General features: G+C 38.6%; 2 protein-coding genes across 4 annotated transcripts in view; one reads left to right on the top strand and one right to left on the bottom strand.

The window, feature by feature from the left end:
* Window positions 1-23,791, top strand: part of CENPQ (centromere protein Q) — a 94,155-nt gene that overhangs the window by 52,614 nt on the left and 17,750 nt on the right. Inside the window, exon 9 of one of the 3 annotated variants that reach the window (XM_033864117.2) lies at window positions 14,552-14,623. The exons of 1 other annotated variant lie outside the window; for it this stretch is intronic. In XM_033864117.2, the coding sequence (XP_033720008.1) occupies window positions 14,552-14,584 (33 nt within the window). In that variant the 3' untranslated portion in view covers window positions 14,585-14,623. Of the gene's footprint in view, window positions 1-13,662; window positions 13,732-14,551; window positions 14,624-23,791 lie in introns of those variants that run through there. One more of the 3 variants, XM_073810633.1, reaches the window with a different exon arrangement.
* Window positions 225-23,002, bottom strand: RHAG (Rh associated glycoprotein). The gene is made up of 10 exons (XM_019949826.2): window positions 22,840-23,002; window positions 12,219-12,402; window positions 11,524-11,674; window positions 9,642-9,789; window positions 9,286-9,452; window positions 7,054-7,191; window positions 6,386-6,507; window positions 2,396-2,469; window positions 2,112-2,185; window positions 225-1,396 (listed from the first exon to the last, which is right to left on the bottom strand). The coding sequence occupies exons 1-10, from the start codon at window positions 23,000-23,002 to the stop codon at window positions 1,316-1,318; spliced, it is 1,302 nt and encodes a 433-aa protein (XP_019805385.1). The 3' UTR covers window positions 225-1,315.

Raw genomic sequence — 23,791 nt, 5'->3', positions numbered from 1 at the left:
GTTATTTCCCTAGAAATGGTTTTATATGACTATGTCAGTTACCTTTTTCTAAAACTGAGTTCTTCAAAACGTACCCTATGAGACATTAACTTGATTTTTTTGGTAGTGAATACATAGTAACAACTTATTTGAACTGAGTATGGACTAAGTATGAGGAATGTGTGTGTATGTGTGTGTAATGTGTGTGTTTGTTACTAAAATGAATTCTAACCACCAAAGAAAAAAGACAAATGCTTTATTGTATAATAAGATTTAATCCACTGAAATTTTATACAAAACAGACATTGGTCAGATAGCATTTGAGCTCTTATTGCAAATAGTAAACATGCAAAGGAAGTTAAGCAAAAGAATATTCAAACTGTGAATGAAACATGTCGCCTGCCATATCAGTAAACAAAGGATGTTGCAGCCATTAGCCACTACCTCCTTTCTTGAGGGTGAGCTCTGAAGGAGCTCAGGATGCAAACAGCAGGATGCCCACAGGCTACTGGCCCCAGATAGCTGAGGTGCGCAGCCCAGACTCTTGCATCTTCCCGTACATAGAAAAGTGCCAAATTCATTACCTTGAGATGTCTGGTTGTCTTTAATTAACAGTAATCTTTTGATGTTCTGACTACTTGGTCTTTGTTGCAAAACTCCTGTATATCCTGGTTCCTCCCTTACCTCTTCCGAGCAGTCCCTCAGAACTCTCTGAGAGGCTGTCTCCCGGGCTTATGTCCTCAGAAAGTCTACCAAATAGAACACGATTCTCAACTTTTAGGTTGTGCATTTTTTTTTAGCCGACAAAACAAAGACATAACATTACTAACTAGACCATTTTTAGAATCAAGAGAGCTCAGTCAAAAAACTATCATATTACTGCTTTACATACATACGTTTCTTTCTTATTTCTTATATAGATTTCTTACATAAATTATTGTTTCATTGGCTTCGGTTTTATAATCTTTGGGATTGAAGACATAGTACGTACATTAAGACATGATTAGAAAATGTTGGTTTCTTTGTAAATTTTCCTCTATGTGGAAAAAAAAAAAGATACAAGAAAATACATGGAATGTTCACCCTGTACCTACCCACTGGCAAGAGTAATCTGGGAGTCCTGAATAGAACCCATTTGACCATCTGTTGTATGTCACACTTCTTCAACTAAACGATCATTGATGCCAAGAGACAGCACCAGGTTATGTTAAAACATTTTCACACTGGACATTTGGGGCTCAGGATCTATCCATTCTGGTCCATATTCTCACTGGATGCTGCCATTTTATTTCAAGTCTAGGCAATGGGAAAAGAGGCGGAGGCACAGGAATGGTTTTTAGGCTTCAGGTTCTAACTGGTTGTGGCTGCCATGTTCATGGAAATGACTGAACACGTCCAGTTCTGTCCTCCTAGGGACCTTAAAAAAAAGAAAAGATTAGGGCACTTTTGATAGTTTCTTTCACTGGACTTGTCAGAGGTTAGTATCAAAACAAAGATTTTCTGTAATTATTATTCAAGCTTAGAAAAAACTGGAAATAAAAATTGTTTGAGTTGGGAAAAAATAATAAAACAAAAATATTTATCCCGCCCACCCTGACTACATTCGCTTTCCCAAACCTGTTCTCTTTGAAAATCCCATGGAACACATCCAAATATCTGTCAGTCTTAAGCTTTGCAGGAAATAATTTGGGAGAAAATGTCAATGAAAAAGAGGTAGAAACTGGAGGATGGAAAGAAGCTGATGTTTTGTTAGTCCTAGAACCTCTTGTGTACTCACTGAAATTCTTCAACCTTGTGTGCTCCACCTGGTTCGTCTACTTTTATATGTGGGGTAAAATCTCACACCACTGCCCAGGATTCTTATAGTTTTATGAGGAGCTTTTTTATTGCCCTCGGAGGAGTGAAAGGGCACTTGCCAACTAAAGTCTGTCTTTTCTTCATCTAGTTTCTGCTTTGGAAAATATCATAGCTTCTGATTTTATCTTTCTGGGCACATTTTCTCAATTTCTTTCTATAAATAGGGAGTTCAACCAATTTCATCATAGGGGTGCCACACAGACATCTAGACATGAGGTGAGCAAAACTTTCCCTAGTGTAGTCATCATGTACGTCCTTAGAACACTGTATAGTACCTCCCAATAAACAGAATCATCGTAGCAGTCCTGGTCAGCTGGTTGTCCCCAGATAGGTATCTTTAGAATCAAACCTGTGAAAGTGGGGAGAAAATAAGTCATGTTATGATGCTGAAGAGGAAAATCAACTTGCAAAGTAATTAAAATACTGTTGTAAAGTCATCCCCTTGAGCTTACATGATTACTGTCAGAAGTTTAGAAAAATTTGAAATTTAACAATATTTATTATCATCTATTATGCTGAGAGCATGAGATATAAACATATGTTTACTTTTTATGCTCACCTGTGACTAGCCCTCCAACAAGTGCTGTTCCGATGGAAGAACCTAGCGCAGCTGCCTGCATGGCCATGGCAGACCTAGGAGGCCAAAACAATTCCATTGTTTTTCCAAGCCAGCAAACAAAGCTCATCTCCCGAGGGCATGCATGCCTGCCCCTTCCAGGCCAGAGTGCATCATTACATACCAGCAAACAAACATTTGTTACAATTTTTCTTTTATCTCATATATTTATTTTCTTTGAAACTCTTGATCAATGTTCACAAATTCTTATAAGCACTTAAACAGGAACTACCTTTTTCTTCAGGAATGATGAAAAGATCTTCCTCAGATTCCATATATATGTGTTAGCACACGGTATTTGTTTTTCTCTTTCTGACTCACTTCACTCTGTATGACAGACTCTAGGTCCATCCACCTCACTACGAATAACTCAATTTCGTTTCTTTTTATGGCTGAGTAATATTCCATTGTACATATGTGCCACATCTTCTTTATCCATCCATCTGTCAATGGACACTTAGGTTGCTTCCACGTCCTGGCACTTGTAAGTAGTGCTGCAATGAGCATTGCAGTACATGACTCTTTTTGTTATGGTTTTCTCAGGGTATATGCCCAGTAGTGGGATTGCTGGGTCATATGATAGTTCTATTTTTAGTTTTTTAAGGAACCTCCATATTGTTCTCCATAGTGGCTGTAGAGAATGGACTTGAGGACACGGGGAGGGGGAAGGGTGAGCTGGGATGAAGTGAGAGAGTGGCATGGACATATATACACTAGCAAATGTAAAATAGATAGCTAGTGGGAAGCAGCCCCATAGCACAGGGAGATCAGCTCGGTGCTTTGTGACCACCTAGAGGGGTGGGATAGGGAGGGTGGGAGGGAGATGCAAGAGGGAGGGAATATGGGGATATATGTATACATATAGCTGATTCACTTTGTTATATAGCAGAAACTAACACAACAATGTAAAAGAATTATACTCCAATAAAGACTTTTAAAAAAAAAAAAAGATCTTCCTTAGAGGGTTTAGTATTTTCTAAAAATACGGTACGAGGTTCTGATTCATTCAACAACTACTTATTGGGTACTTGCTTTGTGCCAGCTTCCCTTCTAGGCACTGAGGATGGAGCAATATACAAAACAAATGTGAGCAGCCATCTCTCCTTACTTCATCCCCCCAAAAACAATTGTGATGAAATTAAAAATCAGAAAAGCTAATTTTACCATGTATTGTAGGGACAACTCACTGAAAATATTAAAGTGCATCTATATCTTAGAAGTAGTTACCTTAAAATTTAATGAGTGAAAAATTCCTTATAATTTGGGGAATAGAAGAATGTGATAAAAAGCTATAGAAATGCATAAGGGTGTCAAATGAACTAGGAGTGTGGGAATCCCCTTAGCACAGTGCCTCACTCTTTAACAGGCAATTAACAAATAGTTGAGTTATTGCAGGAAAGCAAACCATTGAAGTAGGAGAATGTGTTGTTTCTTCCTCATCCTTCAGGGAAAAGAATGTACTTAACTCAGATTCCTTTTTTTCTCTTTATTTGAAGGGTTTATTACTTTTTTTCTACTAAAGAAAAAATTATATGGGTAATATATGATCATTGTAAAAATTTCAAAACCACTAATTAAGAAAAGAAGGGAAAAAGTTTAATTTCCCTCCAATCTTATCAGTATAAACATGTAAAATATAAGCAAGTATTTTTATAAAAATGCAAGCATGTCATGATACTGATTTTCCCATTAAATCTTAATGTTTTTTCATGTCAGTAAATGTAGATCTGGATCATAATTTTAATTACTAGAGTATTACACTGTACAAATATACTGTAATTATAGTTCTATAGGTTGGGTATTTAGGTTGCTTCTGATGTTTCATATTTTTAAATATGCTGTGAGAATATATCCTCTTAGGAATATGCTTATGGACTTGTCCAATAATTTCCCTAAAATAAAACCTATCTAGAAATGGGATTATCAGTAAAGGTTTATATTCTTCTTAAGGGCTTTTCCAAATACGACCTTATACAATTTATATCTCCATTTTTCCACTTTAGCCACCATTCAATATTATAATTTATTAAATCTTTATCAATTTGATAACTGAAAAATGGATAACTTGTTTTAATTTGCATTCCTTTGATTACTAGCAAGGTTGAATATTTAATATGTATTTAACTCATCTGATTTTCTTCTATTGTAAGCTGCCTGTTAATTTTACCAGAATCTGCCAAGACCTTTTACAAGGTATTAAAAGATGTTTTTGATGCAAGTTATTCCATGATAAAATAGGCTTGGAAAACACAGAGTTAGACAAAATTAACAGCACTGTTAGAGTAAAGCTGCCATAACTTGAAAAAATGTCCCTTAAGTATATTAACTTCTCCTTGTTCTATGCTTACCAAGAAACCCGATTTGCATTTTAATATTCTGAATAGACACATGTGAGTAAATAGATTTGGCTCTTGTACAAATGTATTTTATCTGCTGTGTGAAATATGTGTGAATTTTACCCACACATGTGAATGGGCCTTCCAAGGCTTGCCCCCTTCAATGCCTCCTGAGTAAATTAAGAAGTTGCTAAACCTGTATACCCAAGGATTGGACTCTTAACCATGAAACCTACCCCAAATCTGGCCACCCAGCAAGACCCAGCCTTTGAGAGCCAGACAGACTAGTTTTATTACATCTATGGAATTGATCCAGGCATGATGCTCAAGAATTCCTCTATTTCTAATCCTGAGACACCTCTTAAGTGTGTGTGCAGAACGTTTACACACTATAATACTTAGGAGTTGAACTCTTTAACTCAAACTTTTGTCACGCTTGATTTGCATTAAAATACATCAGTGTTTGGTCTCAACACTCTGTTGGGTCCTGGAAAGAACTAAAAGAAGATGTGATATTTCTGGGGTTGTCCTCCAAATTTACAAAAGTAGTAAAAAAAAAAACACAAAAAACAACAACAGAAGAAATGGGTCACCTATACACATGAAGAGGAAGCAAATTTTCTATTCAGTAGAAAATATGATGAAGCAAGTTTTTCAAATATTTATCATTACTGGTCTTAACATGGTAATATTTTAATCTGCTAAAATGGAAGAGAAACACTTTCTTTTCATATTATATAACTCCAGCCAGTGGTCTTGTTGAGACATCATCAAACACATTCACCTTTTCCTCATGTTTTCAATCAAAAATTGCGCATTTTTATTCCTCCTTCCTTACTCCCTGAGTGATCTGAACTCTACAATTTTCCTAGCTGTTTTGCATGGATGACATTCATTTCAAATTGTTCCAATCTTGTTGCATAAAATTACGACTCATGGCTTATGGCATCACTTCCATTCTCCTAAATTTGACTGATGGCTGTTCTTTCTCTGGCCACTTGGGGAAGAATCTAAGTCTGTTAGAGCCTAGAAGGGATTTCAGAGAATAAATAGTACAAGTCTCTCATTTTACAGATGAGAAAACTTAGAACCAGAAATGCTGAGTGACTTGTCAAAAGCCACTTAACTAGGTAGCAAAGTTGGAACCATATGCCAGTCTTTCTGATTCCCCAGATCCAAATGCTCTCCACATTATGTTAACTCATTCTTCTTTGTGTGGATTGGATGCAAAGGTTGCCAGTTCATCACATATGCCCCATATGCTTGATTTTGGTAGGACCAAGTAAAAGAGTAAGCCTACTGTAATCTGAATGTGATGATCAAATTGTCCTATCTGCAATGAGACAGTTGCCTATGATAGAGAAATTTAAATAAACACGTTAATTAAACAAAAATAAACATTAATAATGCTAGTTAAGAAACATCTTCCAATACAATTCTTTTATCTTGGTTGTGTCTCTTTGGCTTCAATAAGAACAGTACTTACGAACTGTGGTCTGGACTGCTAAAGAAAAAGCTCTCTCATCACTGGGTTTCTCTAAGAGTAAGAAAACAGCACTTGACCTTGGGGAACAGGAAAACCCATTCTTTCACTCACGTGTCAGCTGTCTCCAGGGCTATGAACACAATGCTGGCGAGGCCTCCTATCAAACCAGGTAAGGCATGTAGGTTATGGACCCCACACGTATCGTGGATCCTCAGTTTAGTAGTGAAAAATGGCTAAAATTGTAAAAAGAGGAAGATTTATTATTTTGTTAAGTATAGAGAGCTGTGTGACTGAAGTCAATGACCATGCAGGAAAATTTTTATCTGCAAGCCAGTTCTCCATCTTTATCTGACACCTGCTTACATCAAAGAATCTGAATACACTGGTGGCAAAACTGCTCATTTCAATCTTATGTAGATAGATTTGAAGGTGAGTGACTTTAACTCCTACTCATTCTTAACTACTGATGGTATCCTAAATCCCATGAATAGGGCTCAGAGTCCTTAATTATACAAAACAAACATCAACAACAACAAAACCTTTAATGGAACTGCCCTGAGGAAAGCAATACAAGTACCTTCAGTTCATACTGTTATAAGTAACTGATATAAAAAAAAGAAAGCAAGAAAGAGTAGAAACCACTGGAACACTGACATGTTGAATGACCCAAGGAGAGGTGCTTAGGAAAGGACTTTTCATAGCTTTTCTCTGCTGGTGGGATGTGAGAAGAAGATGGGGCAGATCCAAAGTTTGACTCAGAGTGTCTTGTTAATACTTACAGTCAGAAACTTGAACCCAAACACGCAGACCACTCCTGCAATGCTCCCAATGATCATAGCATAGTATGGGGTATTTGCCATGTCTGCAGTAGTGCCTATAGCCACTCCTCCAGCAAGGGTTGCATTCTGAATGTGAACCTGTGTAGGGCACAGAAATGTGAGTGAGGTGAGAGGAAGGAGGAGGAGTTCAGAAGGACTGTAGCAATCGTGGGTTCAGTGGATTCCATACACCACACATTCTTCAGTTGGGAGGGTTATGGATTCGTTCTTTTTTTTTTTTTTTAATATTATTGGGGAATGGACTTTTTATTTATTTTTAAAATTTTTATTTATTTATTTGGTTGCACTCAGCCTTAGTTGCGGCAGGCAGCCTCCTTAGTTGTGACTCAAGGGCTCCTTAATTGTGGCATGTGAACTCTTAGTTGCGGCATGCATGTGGGATCTAGTTCTCTGACCAGGGATCGAAACCAGGCCCCCTGCACTGGGATCATGGCGTCTTAACCACTGTGCCACCAGGGAAGTCCCAGGATTCCTTTTTAAGAAGAAGGTTCTTTGTAATTTCAGAAGGCCTTTCTTCCCAGCAGTTGACACTTGGTATCCTTGTTGTAGGGTTCTTTGGTCATGCATGAGAGATCAGATTAGTAAGACCAGTGTGGAGAGGGATGTGAGGAAATCAAAAGAAGTTGTAGTAGGAGGGTGGAAATATACAGCAGTTATTCTGGCAGTGTTCTGCCTCTTTATGCAGCTTTGGAATGCATTTGTGGTTACCGTGAACTGAAAGAAGCCTGTGGCCACTGTGTGCTTTTGCAGAGTCCATGATATTCCAATAATCAAAGAGGGGATTTAGAGACATTGAAAAGTACACATTACACATCAAAGACAACAGCTTTTGCAAGTGTCACTCTTCTGAGAACATTTGAGGGTGGAGGAAAGAGTAACCAGTTTCCATTTACTAGAATTCCTCAGAAAAATCATATTCTGACTGTTCTGCCAGAGGAAGACAGGTTATCAGTGCTTTTGAAAGAGAACCACTGAGCTGTACATGTACGATTGCTTCTTTTTATTGTTTTCAGTTTTTTCTCATGAAACAATTTGTAGAGAACTGAAATACATGTCCTTAGCTATGCTTAGAAATATTTTAGTGGGACTTCCCTGGTGGTGCAGTGGTTAAGAATCCACCTGCCAATGCAGGGGACACAGGTTCAAGCCCTGATCTGGGAAGATCCCACATGCCGTGGAGCAACTAAGCCCGTGCGCCACAACTACTGAGCCTGTGCTCTAGAGCCTGTGAGCCCAACTACTGAGCCCGTGTGCTACGACTAGTGAAACGCCTCGAGCCCGTGCTCTGCAACAAGAGAAGCCACTGCAATGAGAAGTCCGTGCACTGCAATGAAGAGTAGCCCCTGCTCGAGGCAACTAGAGAAAGCCTGCACGCAGCAAAGAAGACCCAACGCAGCCAAAATAAATAAATTAATTTAAAAAAATTAAAAAAAAGAAAGTAATATTTTGGTACAATATCTTTTTTCCCTCAGCTCAGAAAGGAAGAGTGGCTGATCTGAGGATTATTCCTTCACTGATATTTCTTTAAGCTCTTAGTCAAGAAACTCAAAAGACTATTTTGGGGGAGATATAAAAAAAGTTTGATTTTGAAATAATTTTAGACATGTAGCAGTTACAAAAATATTGCAGAGGGTTTCCATATATACCACACCCAGTTTTCCCCAATGTTAACATCTTACATCACTGTAGAACTAGGAAATTAGCATTGGTGTAATATTATTAAATACCTTTTTGAATTTCACCAGTATCCCCACTGATATCCCTTTTCTTTTCCAGAATCCTATTCAGGATCCCACATTACATTTAGTTGTTATTTCTTTGAGAGAAATATCTGCTGTTAGAAAATCAACTTGCATTCCCCCACTCTCTTTTTTTACTCTTGTAGAAATTCCTGTTTCTAAGAAAGATTTTCTAAGAACTTGGGGACAGTTAGCTCTATCATTAAAGAAATACGCTTCAGATCTTTCATTTTTGCATAATTATATTCCCTACTAGATTTGCCAGAGTACACATTTGAAGAATAAAGGAATGTTGTTTTCAGATTATTCTCCAAGGTCTGCAGTGTTGTGATTTGTTCGGGCAGCTCAGCAGTGATGCAGAAGTGAACTAGTCATCAGAGCAGCCATCAGGGTCGCTTAGCGAAAGTTCCATGGGAGTTAACATGGCACTTACCATATGGAGCTTGCCTCGGCTCTCAAGAAGGCTGGAGCATGCATAGGCTGTAACCACGCAGGCGGCAAGAGAGAAGTATGTGTTTACGATGGCCAGGTACTGGTCCTTTCCAGCATCAGCGATGGCTGAATTAAAGCTGGGCCAAAATACCCATAAAAAAAGAGTCCCTGTAGTAAATCACAAAAAGGGGTATTCGTTCTGAATATGGAAGGCAGTCCAGGGGAAGCCGTTTGCTTTGGGCACGGACAAGATGTCTTTCCTTTTATGCTTTGTTATCTAAGAGTTAGGGGAAAATAGGGGTATTCCCTTGCGTCTGACCAAATAGACAAGAATCAGGCAAGTTCATCCCAACTCACCAATCATTGCAAACAAGTCCGAGTGGTACACAGACTCTTCATTGCGATGCCCTTCTTTCAGGCTTGATCGATACAAGATGCCTGCTACAGCCAAACCAAAGTAGGCCCCAAAGGCATGGATGGTCATTGATGCTCCAATATCAGAGGCCTGAGGGTGGCAAAACATTCATGTAAATAGAGGTGAAACTCACTACAGGAGGGAGGTCAATGAAAGAACTGCTTCATGGGTTAAAGAAAAAAAGATGAAGAGAGAGAAAAAATGTGTCAGAGAAAGGGAATAAAACAGGATCGGGAAAAACAAAAAAGTGCAAGCATTGGAGCCACACAGAACTGACTTTCAATCCTAGGTCAGGTACTTCTCTGATGTGACTTTAGTCAAATTACTCTACTTCTTTGAATCTCCAGTTCTGTAAAATGGGGAAATGTTACCCAGCTAATACAGTTTGTGGTAAGATTGAGCTGGGACCATGTTTTTCAACTGTTAGGTCCTTAGTGGGCACTCAATACATTTTAGGTTACTTTTCAAGGTTAGAGATATTCTCAGTGAAATATTATGCATTGCACTTGATACAAAACAAACATGATTTTTGCATTCGCTTGACATTGCAGTAAAAGCTCACTTCATTGTAACTCAAAGACTTGAAGTTTCAAGAAGCTTCACCCTGCAATGATGATATGAAAACCAGCTGAGGGACTTCCCTGGCGGTCCAGTGGTTAAGGCTCTGTGCTTCCACTGCAGGGGGCACGGGTTCGATCCCTGGTCTGGGAACTAAGATCCCACATGCTGCTCAGTGCCGCCACAAAAAAAAAAAAAGAAAAAAAAAACCAAAGAAAAAGAAAACGAGCTGAGGTCCAAGATTCATTTGAAGAAGCGCATTTTAGGTCCCTCTTTAGGACACAATGGATTTGATCCAGTTTTCTACATTTCTTGTCTCTAGATGGAAAGTTCAGTGTGCCAAACCCAAGGCATTGCTCTGTACTTATTAAAGTAGGAAAATGATACAAATTTATTAATTTATTTAAATTTTCATGCTTGATAAACTCCTATGTACCTTTCAGGTCCAGTTTAGCTGTCACTTCCTTACATAATTCTTCCTTGATTCCACAGTCTAAATTAGATCTTTTAGGTATACTCCTTCAGAGCCACTCTATTTATTTTTTCAAAGCATGTGTTGCAATTTACAGTAATATTTTTGTGTATGTGTGCATGATTCTATAGGTAGATGGTTGAATGTATGATCATTTGTTGGGTGTCTGTCTCCCCCACTAGATTGTAAACCCTATGAAGACAGAGACCTTAACTATTTGTTTGTCACTGAATCACCAACACATGACACCTAGAAAGTTACCAAAAGTATTTGCTATTGAATTACATGTTCAATAGAGGCATAAATAAAATACTGGAGAGTGCCCAGAAATATTCTATTTATTTTCCTTGGGAGAATCAATGAGATTTTCACGGAGGAGAAGAAATTTCATCTAAGCTTTAATGAAAGGCTTTGAAAGAGCTATTCAATGAGTAGTTGAAATATAAATAGGAATTGATCATTGATAGAAAATGTATTTTAATAAAAAGAGTTGTAGAGCTAGAAAATTCTGGATTTGAATCCAGATTCAGGCAAGTAAGTCATTTAGCATCTGTGATCATCAGTTTTATTGTGTATAAATAGTAACATCATAATACATACTTTACACTGTTGTGGTGATACTGCAATTAAATAATGTTTATAAAACTCCTGGTTTACAGTAGGCACTCAAATGATGACTATGAGTACTATTTGCTATGGTATCACTGTCACCAAGGTTTGTCCCTGAATATAGTGGGCATCCAATACATGTGTTGTGATGTTCAAAGCTAGGTAAGTATCGATAGAACACTTACCCCAAATACCTCGACAACCAGATGTTCATTGACAGCAAAGACAGCAATTTCTAAAATTGTCATGGTCAGCATTTGGATTGGACTTGTTTTTCCCAGGACAGCTCCAAAAGAAATCAGAACTGCGGCTGTACTGAAGTCTGCATTTATCATGCTGAGGGAAGAAGAAAGAAGATATTGAAGAATAATGCACACCCTACATATATGAGTTGTAATGAACTATAGCATCACCCTGTCTAGAGTTCAAGGGCCCTCTCCCCACCTGTCCCCATCAGGTGCTTCTCCCAGGCCTACTTTTATCCTCTCCCACGTTCTTGCCCACCCCCGCCTCCAATTACCATACAATCTTTAGTTGCTCTCACATTTCCTTTAACCTCCCTGTTCTTTACCTCATTTAGGGTTTTACCTTAATAAGGTAAAGGAATAATAATTATTATTATTACCTTAATAAGGAAGGAATAATAATTTTATGGAAGGAGATTTCTCATACCCTTAAGGTCAAATCATAGTGGATATAGACATGAATGTATGGTCCAGTTCAGTTGAGCAAGGCATTGATTTAGGTCCTTGGATCTCAACGATCTTCTATCATGGAAAGGAAACAATTTGCAAGCTAGTTCAGAGGCTGACTGTCAAGAGACTAAGCAGAGAAACAATTGCTCTGAAAACACAATGGTTGGAAAATAAGGGGTGCTCACTTTTTGATTTCAATGTGGAATTTCTCTCCATGGCTCTGCAGGATCCCCTGTACAATAGTGCCCCACTGGAGGCCCAGAGCAGCAATGAGTAGGTTGATGCCCATACTGCTGAAGCCATATTTTCGCAAAAAGGTCATGAGGAAGCCAAACCCAGCGAATATCATAACATGCACATCTTGGAAGACTGCAAAAGAGCAGAGGGAAAAAAATCTGCATAAGGGGACCACTGAGAAAGTGTTACATCATAGCATATTCCATTTACTAAGTGCTACATCCTTTTCAGAAAACACTACAAAGGGAATGTTAACTGGGCTGCCAAAGGCTGGGTTCAAGTGCCAGCTTGGTTACTTACCAGCCAGGAGACCTTGGGCAAATTATTCAGTGTCTGAGCCTTTTCTTGGAAGACTATGCACTATCATACCAGTGTGTCTTTCATCCTCTCCCTGAAGAGTTTTCCATTACTTTCCACCTGAGGAAAACTTTGCAGAACATAGTGCAAGTATCACCCGCTCTTGCAGACTTCCCCAGTATTTCCAGGGAAAGTTAATATTTCCTCTTGTCTTTCCCAAACCTCAGCTTCAGCATTTGTCACATTGCATTACCATTTATTTAGCACGTATCACACTGTAATAGTTATTTGGTGAGGTGTCCATTGCCTGCACTAGATTGTGAGTTTCCCGATGGAAGGGATTAGGGCATACTCATCCTTTGCTCCCTTGAATCTGTCATAAAAGCGTGCATATAGGAAAAGAGGCAACATTGACTAAATGAATGAGCTGCTGTCTTTATCTATCAAATGTGTATAATAGGACCAGCCCTGGAAATCTTACTAGATCATTATTCAAGTCATATGGGATAATGTCTTTGTTAACACTTTCTAAGCCAACGGAAGGAAGGCTGTATCCTCTTGAGCAACAGATACTTGACTTGGTTCTGGAGATGTAGGCTGATATCCCCCAATTGTATCACGTGACTGTGAGACCTCGGGCAAGTCACTTATTCTCTGGGAGCTTCAGTGTTCTCATCTGCAATACTGCAAAAGCTATATTTCACATTTCCTGGGGCTGTAGGGAGTGCTGCCAGGTGACAGCTCTCCCTTCCCTCTGGGAAACACTCTTTTATACAGGTCACAGGCCTTCCCTCGGGAAGCCTGAGCCCAGTGACTGGTTCACATGTGCATCCCCTTGCCTCGGGAGAGGGCCACCTGAAGCTAGACAATCCCAGTCTCAGAGTTTCTAGTGGGGTCAGCTGAGGCTTCTCTCTCTGCGCAAACACTTCTGCTGCAGGTGTTGATCATAAGACACTCCCCAATAACGTTCTTTCAGGCTAATGTCGCTCTTAGAGTCTGTGACACCTTCCCTTTGGGCTCCCCTCGTCTCTGTAGAACTGTCCTGACTCTCTCCCCAACACAGCTTGCATACTACATTTTTTTCAAACTTTTCAGATTAAATCCGATCAACTAATCTGTGGCAGTGATCACAAACCCGGAAGTGGATGATGATGCTGTCTTTCCAAAGATTCCCAGTATTTGAAAAGGGCTGGTTGGAGCCGTGGGGACTTACCCTACCATCTTACTCTATGACAAATACCAGGACAGACAGAAGTTGGCATCATAGACTGAATTACGAGGTTCCTTTGGTGGTCTAGAAGCTAGTCTCACTTGTATATGAGTGCTGCAAATGTAATAAAGAGAATGAGAAAACCAGACCAAACTTGCTGATTCAGGTACACACGGTGTCATCATTGTTTCGACTCCATCCACGCAGTGAGCCTTTTGGTCATTTTATTTGTTGGTGCAACCTCCCAAGACAGTCAGTCTGAGGAGGGTGAAAACGGAAAAAGATTTCTGAAGATTCTCTCTCCTTAGCAGCTTTGAGGGAGGTCTCAGAGAGGAGAATGCTGCAGTCTTATTTTTTTTCCTAGTGCGATAATGCCTATTGGCAATAATCTGACTTATACCCGCATTCTGGATGCCCACCCTCATCTCATATCTTCCCAGAGAACTTCAGAATTGGGATTTTACCTGACCTGCCGATGGGCAACTGTCAACTAACATCAACCTATTTGATTTTGGAAATATAGGTGACCACATGCATTCATCTATTTTTACAGATTGTTTTACCACCATTTAAATTTTTTATGTAAACATTTGATTTAGATCATAGACTAAGTTGGAGTGGAGCTCAGAGAGTATGCGTGACTTACTGTTTATGATTTTCCTAGACCTTTCTGCAACTCAGTTTTCTCCTCTTTAAAGAACAGTTTGGATTAGATGAAGCCCAAAGTCTCTCCTAGCTCTATAAGTTGTTTCATTTATTTTATTTTGTTTTTAGGTCAGGACTCTAAGATCCAGAGAAGTTAGGTGAGTTGTTTATAATCACAAAACTAAAATAAAAATAAGAACCCAGTCTTACTGTCTTCACTGTGTTGTTTTCTTTTTTTTTCATTACGCCAAGTTGTTTTTCTAAACATTCTTTTCTTTTTTCCGAGAGTACTCTCGTTCCTCCTGTCATCAGCTGATTTTAAAGTGTGCAGTAACCAACTAATTAAAAAATTGTTTTAACTAATTTTGTAATGTCTCACACTGGGAGTAATAATTATTCAGATTCTATTCCCCTCTTCCTTTGTTGGAAAACCAGACATTATATAGAGGGAGGAATTTCTTGTATTAACAGTGCTCCACTGTTTCCCACCCCTCCCCCAAATCTAATTCTTGTTACTGCTTTTCGCCACAAGGGGGCTTTAAGAACCTCATCTAAGAGAGCTTACAAAGTTGAGAAGGCTCTTGACAAATAATGATTCTGTATGAAAGGTATGGATAAAAAGGTTTATAAACAGGATTATGTATTGTCTTTCATCCTGCACTAGGAATTTTTTTTTGCGGGTGGGGACAAAGGAGAGGGTCATGAGTTTAGTTTTATGGTGCAAGACTCTGCCATTAAAGGAATTAAGTATCCTCTTCATAGAAGGAAAAAGGGATTTCTTTAGTGATTGGAACTTTTGTGAAGTCTTCTGATGGGTTTTAAAGACTGCCAAGACTTGTCTAAATCAGATATTCTCAGTAGCAGGCAATTTTAAAAAATTGAAGTATAGTTGATTTACAATACTGTGTTAGTTTCAGGTATAAGGCATAGTGATTTGCCTTTTTTAAAAAATTTTTTTCAGATTATGTTCCATTATAGGCTATTACAAGATACTGGGTAACACTCCCTGTGCTATATAGTAAATCCTTGTTGCTTATTTACTTTATGTATAGTAGTTTATATCTGTTAATCCCATACTCCTAATTTCTCCATCCCTGTTCCCTTTCCCCTTTGGTAACCATAAGTTTGTCTTCTATGTCTGTGAGTCTGTATCTGTTTTGTATATAGATTCATTTGTATTATTTTTTAGATTCCACGTGTAAGTGATATCTTATAGTATTTGTCTGTCTCTGTCAATTAGCAGGCAACGTTAGCCTCTAAAGTAAACTTGGCAACGTCTGGTATTTTTGTTCTATATTTTACTTCACATTTATCTTGGACTAGGGTATCTTTTAAGCCCCGATAACTCAATGTCTTTGAAATGCAACTGATGATTCCAACTCTCCCTCTCCCACCACCAACCAACAGAAAAATGAAACAGAACCTTCTTTCTCCTCTATTTCCTGTATACGCGTGCTGCCTAGAATGTCTGCCCCATCCCACCTCCAACACTTTTTCTTCTTTTGGCCACGCCACATGGCTTGTGGGATCTTACTTCCCTGACCAGGGATTGAACCCGGGGCCCTGGCAGTGAGAGTGCCAAGTCCTAACAACTGGACCGCCAGGGAATTCCCCTATACCCAACACTTCTTTACCTGGCATACGTCTAGATGACCCTCAAGCACCAGATGCTCTGCACAGTGTTGCCGGGCACAGCTGTAACATTGTGCACATCCCTCTGGTTTTATTTCATTTGTTTATGTGCTTGTCTGTGCCCATTTATCATCAATTTTTCTTTGTTTCAGCGTGTTATAATCTATTACCGTCATACCATTATTATTTTTAATGCTCTATTTATCCCCAATTTGGCTAGCTGGTGCTCTTTCAAGTAGGATCTTGTGTTCTCTTGGCACGCCCCCATTAGTCTTTATACACTTGGCTTACATTGAGCTTGCTTTGCCCTGACCTGGAATGAGCCTCTGAGTGGAAAATGGTAGTTAGAAGGCAAGATATGGGTTCTATTTGTGCTCATTGCTTCCAGTCCTTTTAAGTAAACGAAATGAGTCAACTCAAAGGCAGCATACAGGAGGCTGGTATCTTATTGTTAGATTATAAAACACAGCATGTTAATTCAAGCATTGTATCACTTAGGATAGCAGCAAACAATTTCCTAGGAATCATTTACCCTGCACTTTTTGTAACCTTTTGCCTGTCACGTATATCTAGATTTGCTGAATCTTTTGTAATAAATGAACTGAATGAGGAATTCCCTGGTGGTCCAGTGGTTAGAACTCGGTGCTTTCACTGCCCTGGCCTGGGTTCAATCCCTGGTCAGGGAACTAAGATCCTGCAAGCCGTGCGGCGCAGCCAAAATAAATAAATAAATAAATAAATACATGAACTGAATGATATCTGAATAAATATAGGAGCATATTCTTAAATTGAGATTTTAAAAATAAATCATCATACTAATCTGTTGCTGGTATTGAAATTCATAAAATAATTTCTAGTGCTGTGTACATCCGTTGCCAGTTTACCTATATCTTCAGTAATTCTTCAAGTGTGATCTGCAGACATCTTGGGCATCTTGGAAACACTTTCAGGGAATCTGAGGTTAAAATTATTTTTATGATAATTCTAATTCAGGATGTTATTTGACTTTTTCACTGTGTTGATATTTCCGCAGATGATGAAAAACAATGGTATAGAAAACTACTTGTACTTTAGCATGAATGAAAGCAGTGGTACCAAACTGAATTAGTAGTCTGGTATTCTTCCTGACCACACACTTGCAGTAAAAAAAGCCAGTTTTACTTACAAATTCCTTGATGAATCAGTAAAAACTATTAATTGTAACTATTAACCCTCTCATACATGTCTTTACACGTAAAGCACTACTGAAACATGATGGTTGTCTCAGAAAAGAAAAAGCACGTTTGTTATTGTTTGAGTTATGAACTGAGTGAGCAACTTTTCCACAGAACTCCATTTTTTTTTTTTTTTGGAAAAAAGATTGATATAAACTATGGTTTTTCAAATGGGTATTAACTTTTTCTGAAAAATGAACGAAGTGATGTTATGATTTCAATGAAAAGAACTCACAGTATGCCAGTAATACATTTTGAGTTTTAAAAAAAACCTTAGAATTCCACCAGAAACTAACACAACATTGTGAATCAACTATACTTGGTTAAATAAGAAGTAAATTTAAAAATTAGAAGTAAATTAAAAATTAGAATTTCAGAATATTTATGTCTGCCACTACAAGCTTGCCAGCTTTCTGAAACTTCTTGGGGTTTCTGGTGAGATTGTTGGTGATATTAACAAGTATCCTTTTTTGATATTATATAATGAACTATGTCAACATTTGGAGTATCTGCGTAACTGTGAATCAGTATTTTTCAAATGATCAGTGTAACAAGATCACACATGGGATCCACTCAAAGTTCAAGATAGACTAATGGGGGCTTCCCTGGTGGCACAGTGGTTGAGAGTCCGCCTGCCGATGCAGGGGACACGGGTTTGTGCCCCGGTCCGGGAGGATCCCACATGCCGCGCAGCGGCTGGGCCCGTGAGCCATGGCCGCTGAGCCTGCGCGTCTGCAGCCTGTGCTCTGCAACAGGAGAGGCCACAGCAGTGAGAGGCCCGCGTACCGCAAAAAAAAAAAAAAAAAAAAGATAGACTAATGGATTCTAATGTTTAACAGAGGACATAAAGTTCATTGATGTGGTTTTAATGTCCTGTAGGCATTAAAGACCTTGTGTTTGTAGAATCTCTAGTAACATGTTAACAGCCTTCAAGGAGCCTTCTCCTTAAACTTTTCTCTAGTCTTGCTATGTGTTAGCAAGGATTAGTTGACAGTCACAGCCAAACGTCATTCCTTTATCAAATTATTTGCCTCAACAAACTGGCCAACACTTTGCTGGGTGCCATGAAGGCCAAAAACCGTGGAGTGTATCTAGTTCCTCAGGTGAGTTTCTCTGGGGTCCGTCATGACATGCAATGTGATATTCAGGTGTGTTGCCCACTTCCGTAGTTGTGCCCTGGGATGGGAGCAGATGCCAGGATTGTGTGATATCACCCCTTTCTCTGCATTGCATAGTGAGGAATGCAAGAGAGGAGAGAGATGAATAAAATTATATCCTATTGAATTTATTTTAAATGTAAATTAAGGTCCTACTTTATTTATTTGTGAAAAATTCATAGCTTTCACCACACTGCAACTGAGAACTGGTGAAAGTCCCTGTGAGCTTCTTAGGCAGGAAATGCGCCTCTTCCGTGCTTGAACCCCTGAACTTGGCACCGTCCATGGTGCTGGGTAGGTGCCCCCAAATGTTTGTTGACCTGACTTGAACTTTGCTTCTTAGTGAGTGAATAGTTAATAATCTTCTCTCCAGTGACTTATGCTGTTGCATAAGTTTGATGTACATCAATTGTTTGAAATGTAGGAAAAAATATATAGGTATAATTAGTATAATTGTGTGGTTTCTAGGGCTGTTCTACCAAATATTTTAACCAGTGATAACAGAGCTGAACTGGAAGATTAGTACTAACCAGAATTTTAGATCTTGGGAGCCACCTTACAGAAGAGAGAACTTTTAATTGTGTATAGACTTGAGTTATGGGGAGCATTTTGAATGAGTGAAGACTGCCTTCCATGTAAAATTTCACCTTGTGTTCTGTGTAATGCCCTTCTTCTGGGCCCCCAGGGGCCTCTATTGCTTAAATTCTTCTTCCCTTATCCTGCCCCCTGCCTATGTCCTGGCTTCACTGCCCTTATAGTGAGGAAGATGTTGTGGTTTGTGTGTGTCTGTGTGTCTGTGTTGGCTGTTGATTGTTAATCATTATTATTACTGGCAACTGTGATTTGATGTTTCCTTAAAGAAGTGAAAAAGAATCCTGCCCTAGATATCATTTTTTGATCCCTTTCTTGTTTTCATGTTTGATACAGCTGATATAACAGAAAATCCTTTTAGCGATACTTTCAAGTTATAGCCAGAATTTGACCATTTCTCGGAACTTCCTCCATTATGACTCTGGTCCAGCCTACTTTCATATCTCTTCAGGATTACTAGATGGTTCTCGTAATATGACTTCCTAGTTGTTCCCTTGATCCCCTACAAACTCTTTTCTACGTAACATCCAGAAGAATGTCTTTAAAACTTAAATCATATCATACTCCTCCTGTCAAAGTCCTCCAATTGTTTATTGACTCAGAATAAAAACAGTTTGCTTACAACGGTCTACAAGGCTCTGTAGCACCCGAACTCTCACACTTCTGAGTTTGTTTTCCCTGCTTGCTCACTGCATATACTAAATACCCCAGGGCCTTTGCGCTTGCTGTTTCTTCCATATAAAATGTCCTTGTTCCGTTTCCATATAGCTTATTCTCTTGCCTCTTTTAGTTCTGTTTAATGTCACTTCGTATCAAAAAGACCTATCCAGACTCTACATTAACTGCCTTTCTCAATCAGATTTCTCATTTAAACCATGGAACAAGATAATGATTTAAGTAACTATTTTCTAGTTCTCTCAAAGATGGTACAGGATTGGTACCACTGTAGAAGCACAGAAGAGAAGTTAATTAATTGTATGCAGTGGATGCCTTGGGCTAGTAAGACTTAATTCATTCACATAACCCTGGTTGAGAAAGGCTGAAAGGATATCCCCCTGGCCCAGGTACATCTATTTTTTAAATATTGCTTTGTTTATTGCTGTGGCATTTTATTACCATGTGAGTGTGTGTGTGTTAGTGTATGGCTGTGTGCTGTGTGTATGTATAACATACAAGCAAATATATACATGTATATATTTGCTTGTATTATACACAGATATGCATATGTATATGTATATATATACACATATGTACATATGTGTAAATGCTTTTCCCCTCCCAGCACAGTACATATGTGAATATGAATATATATATACATATTGAATATATATCTATTCATATATATATATATATGTGTTTGTGTGTGTGTGTGTGTGTGTGTGTGTGTATATATATATATATATATGGTCTGGGTTTCCCCATTGGAATGTAAACTTTATAATGAAATAGAGCAGGACCCTACAGTCCTCCCCCAATCCATGTTCTCCACCTGCCTTTTGTCTGTGGAAAAACTGTAGCCAAAGAATAAGTTTAATAGAAGTGAGAAAATGCAGAAGCAAAGAATAGCAGTCCAAAAAGACTAAATAATAATAGTTTAGTCATTAACCAAAGTCAAGGACCTTTAGTTCCTCCTCATGGGCTATAGATAATATCCTGAGCCACATGCTGTGAGCTGCCTTATAGACACTGAAACCCCGGCCAGGTGGAAGAAGTTAACTACATGATGAACAGACTGTAGCCATGACATAAGCTGTCACAATTCTGAGAATTGGCCTCAACGAAATGGGAACAAACCAACCCTGGAACTAAAGACTAACAGTACTTAAAACAATCAATATGACACTGATCAGACCACTGATGACCAATATCAAGAGGACTGTCAGAGCTGACTGTGCTCTTTCTGCATGTAGCCCCCTCCCTCCGTCTGTAAAAGCTCTTGCGCCCTGATTGTCGGGGGGCGGGGGGGAGTCGGCCTTTGGACAGGAGTCTGCCCTCCTCCTCAGCTGCAGCATCTATAATAAAGCAAACTTTCCTTTCCACCAAACTTGCTTCTTTATTGGCTTTTGAGCGGCGAGCAGCCAGACTCCACTTTCGGTAATAGCGAGGGCGTGGACTTTGCTTGTTTTGTTTGCTTTGCTTTATTTACTGCCTGGAGCCTAGGACCTCGAAGATTGCTTGACGAGAATTGGGAGCTAAATAGATATTTTCTTAATGCATCATAAAATGAATGAATTTCTATGTTCCTTGCAAGCAGAGTATAAAGGTTATATGATTGCTAGGCAATTGAAAAAAATGACCATGTTTAGTAACTCTTCTCTCCAACTTGGCTTTTATCTCAAATTCTGAATTGAAGTTTTACCGATGAGTGTTGACACTGAAACTGAGAGAATTCAGCTTGAATTATGCAAATTACAAAGCTTTTGATCTCTTAAGATAACTTTATTTGAATAACACTAATCTTAGATTATGTTTTTGGCATTTTGTTTCTATGCCATACTGCAGCTCTTCGTTTACATTTGTACCGAACAGTGGAGTCTTACAATAAAGACATCTTACTTGTTTCATCTTTGAGTAAGTTTGCGGTAGCACATGCTTGGTGCATAGTAAAAATGTTTACTGGAGGAAGAAACAAAATGTACAAAAGCATACAGAGTTGAACAGAATTCTTTTCTGTTTTGGTGTTCTTGAACTTGCAAATTATAAAATTCTTTAATCAAGAACCCGTTTGGATATCTATGTAGTGTAAAGAGAACTAGATTTGGACCCTGAGTCTCTGACTTATGGTCCTAACTCTGCCCTTAACTTGCGAATGTGCATTTTGGCTGAGTCGCTTGGCAACTCTAGGTCACAGTTTCTACATGAGACTACTCCGCATTATATAAACTCCCTCAAAAATGTGTAGGAATGAGAGAACAAATGTCATATTTTCTTTAAAAAGCTTAGACATACATATGCTATAGAACTATAATAAATATCGCTACAAAAATAATTGAATAAATTAATAAAATTTAACACTTAATAAATAATAAATACTAAAATTATTTGTGCCTCACTGAATAAACAGTCTGTATAACAAGATTATATCACAACCTCCCTCCCTGGTTAACAAGGTGATGAATATGCCTGGCTCATAGTAAGCAGTCAGTAAATGGTAGTTATTATTTTTATACTAAGTATTTTATAGCCTGCCTGTCCAAACTTGAAACTATATCCGTTCTTTCCTCCAGTTGCCATTCCCAGGGAAGGGTCCTGCTTTTAAAATATCTCAGGTGTTCACACGTTTCTTCTCATCTCAGAGGAACAAACGGTCTTCCTTTCAGAATATTATAAAGCCTTGAGTACATCATTTACATCCTATATCATCCTTAATACCCCTTCTTATACCTTAAGGCCCTTACATGAATTCCTTCTCAATATTCCATTTTGTTTCTACTCTTTCTCCTCCAAAGTTAACTTTGAGTCTTTTTTTTGGGGGGGGGATATTTTTATACCTTGCAGAACTAGTGATGAAGGGAAAAATAAGGTCATTTAGCAGCATGTAGGAAACACAAAACATTGATCAATTATTTACATTTTCAGCTTCTTGTTCTGATATTTTAATAAACACAGATTCTATCCAAACACATTAACTACAGAGACCAGATGCCCCAGCATAAACTTATAATAACCTTAGCACTCAGAACTATCACATAATTCTGTAAAGAGCTCCCATGTAGAGTGCTAGGGGTTACGGTATTCACAGACCTCACATTCTGAGAACCCAAAATGGGTCCACATTCTGAGAACCCAAAAATGTACAATAAGAAGCAGATTGCTTACTCACGAGGATACAGGTCAAGGTATCTGTCCACATCCACGGTAGGTGACTTGGTGCTCTTGGGCTGCTGGGAAACGTTCTGATCCGTTTCATACTGAACAAATAATCCAAATAAAACAATCATGGCAACTTCCAGGCCAATGGCCATGAGAGGGAACGTGAACCTCATGTTTGTGGCAAAGGACAGAGGCACACTGAGGGCTTCGCGGTCTGTGGGAGGTTGATAAGGACAGAAGTGCTGCTCTGTGTGTAGAATTAGGCTGCGTGCTCAAGGCACTCCAGTGACATTGCAAGAAAAAAAATGGGCAAGACTAGTGAAAACGCCCCATCCACTGGAGTGAATTATGCTCTGTAATCAAACTGTTGTAAATGCTGGTTTGAAGAAAATACAATATAGATTGAAAGAAGCCAGCTGATGGAAATGATCTATTGCACACAAGTGTCTAAACTCTTTTTCCTCTTTTTATTACATTTTTAAATTAAAAAATTTTTTAATTAATTAAAAAAAATTTTATTGGAATATAGTTGATTTGCAATGTTGTGCTGTACAACAAAGTGAATCAGTTATACATATATCCACTCTTTTTAAGATTCTAGTCCTGTGTAGGTCATCACAGAGTACTGAGTAGAGTTCCCTGTGCTATACAGTATGTTCTTATTAGTTATCTATTTTATATATAGTAGTGTGTATATGTCAATCCCAATCTCCCAATTTATCCCTCCCCCAACTTTTCCCCTTGGTAACCGTAAGTTTGTTTTCTACATCTGTGACTCTATTTCAGTTTTGTAAATAGGTTCATTTGTACCATTTTTTAGATTCCACATATAAGTGATATCATATGATACCTGTATTTCTCTGTCTGACTTACTTCGCTCAGTATGACAATCTCTAGGTCCGTCCATGTTGCTGCAAGTGGCATTATTTCTAGTGTCTAGTCTCTAATGTAACTTTAATTCA

This window comes from Tursiops truncatus, chromosome 10 (genome assembly GCF_011762595.2).
Source record: "Tursiops truncatus isolate mTurTru1 chromosome 10, mTurTru1.mat.Y, whole genome shotgun sequence".
NCBI classification, from domain to species: domain Eukaryota; kingdom Metazoa; phylum Chordata; class Mammalia; order Artiodactyla; family Delphinidae; genus Tursiops; species Tursiops truncatus.
This window is presented reverse-complemented; position numbering and strand designations above follow the sequence as displayed.

What these genes read in the sequence shown, in the direction of transcription:
- RHAG (XM_019949826.2), bottom strand. Translation starts at nt 23,002, where the DNA reads ATGAGGTTCACGTTCCCTCTCATGGCCATTGGCCTGGAAGTTGCCATG. An exon ending in GGACTTGTTTGCAATGATTG is followed by an intron (nt 9,453 to 9,641) that starts GTGAGTTGGGAT and finishes GATTTACTACAG; the next exon opens with GGACTCTTTTTTTATGGGTA. An exon ending in GCCGAGGCAAGCTCCATATG is followed by an intron (nt 7,192 to 9,285) that starts GTAAGTGCCATG and finishes TGCCCTACACAG; the next exon opens with GTTCACATTCAGAATGCAAC.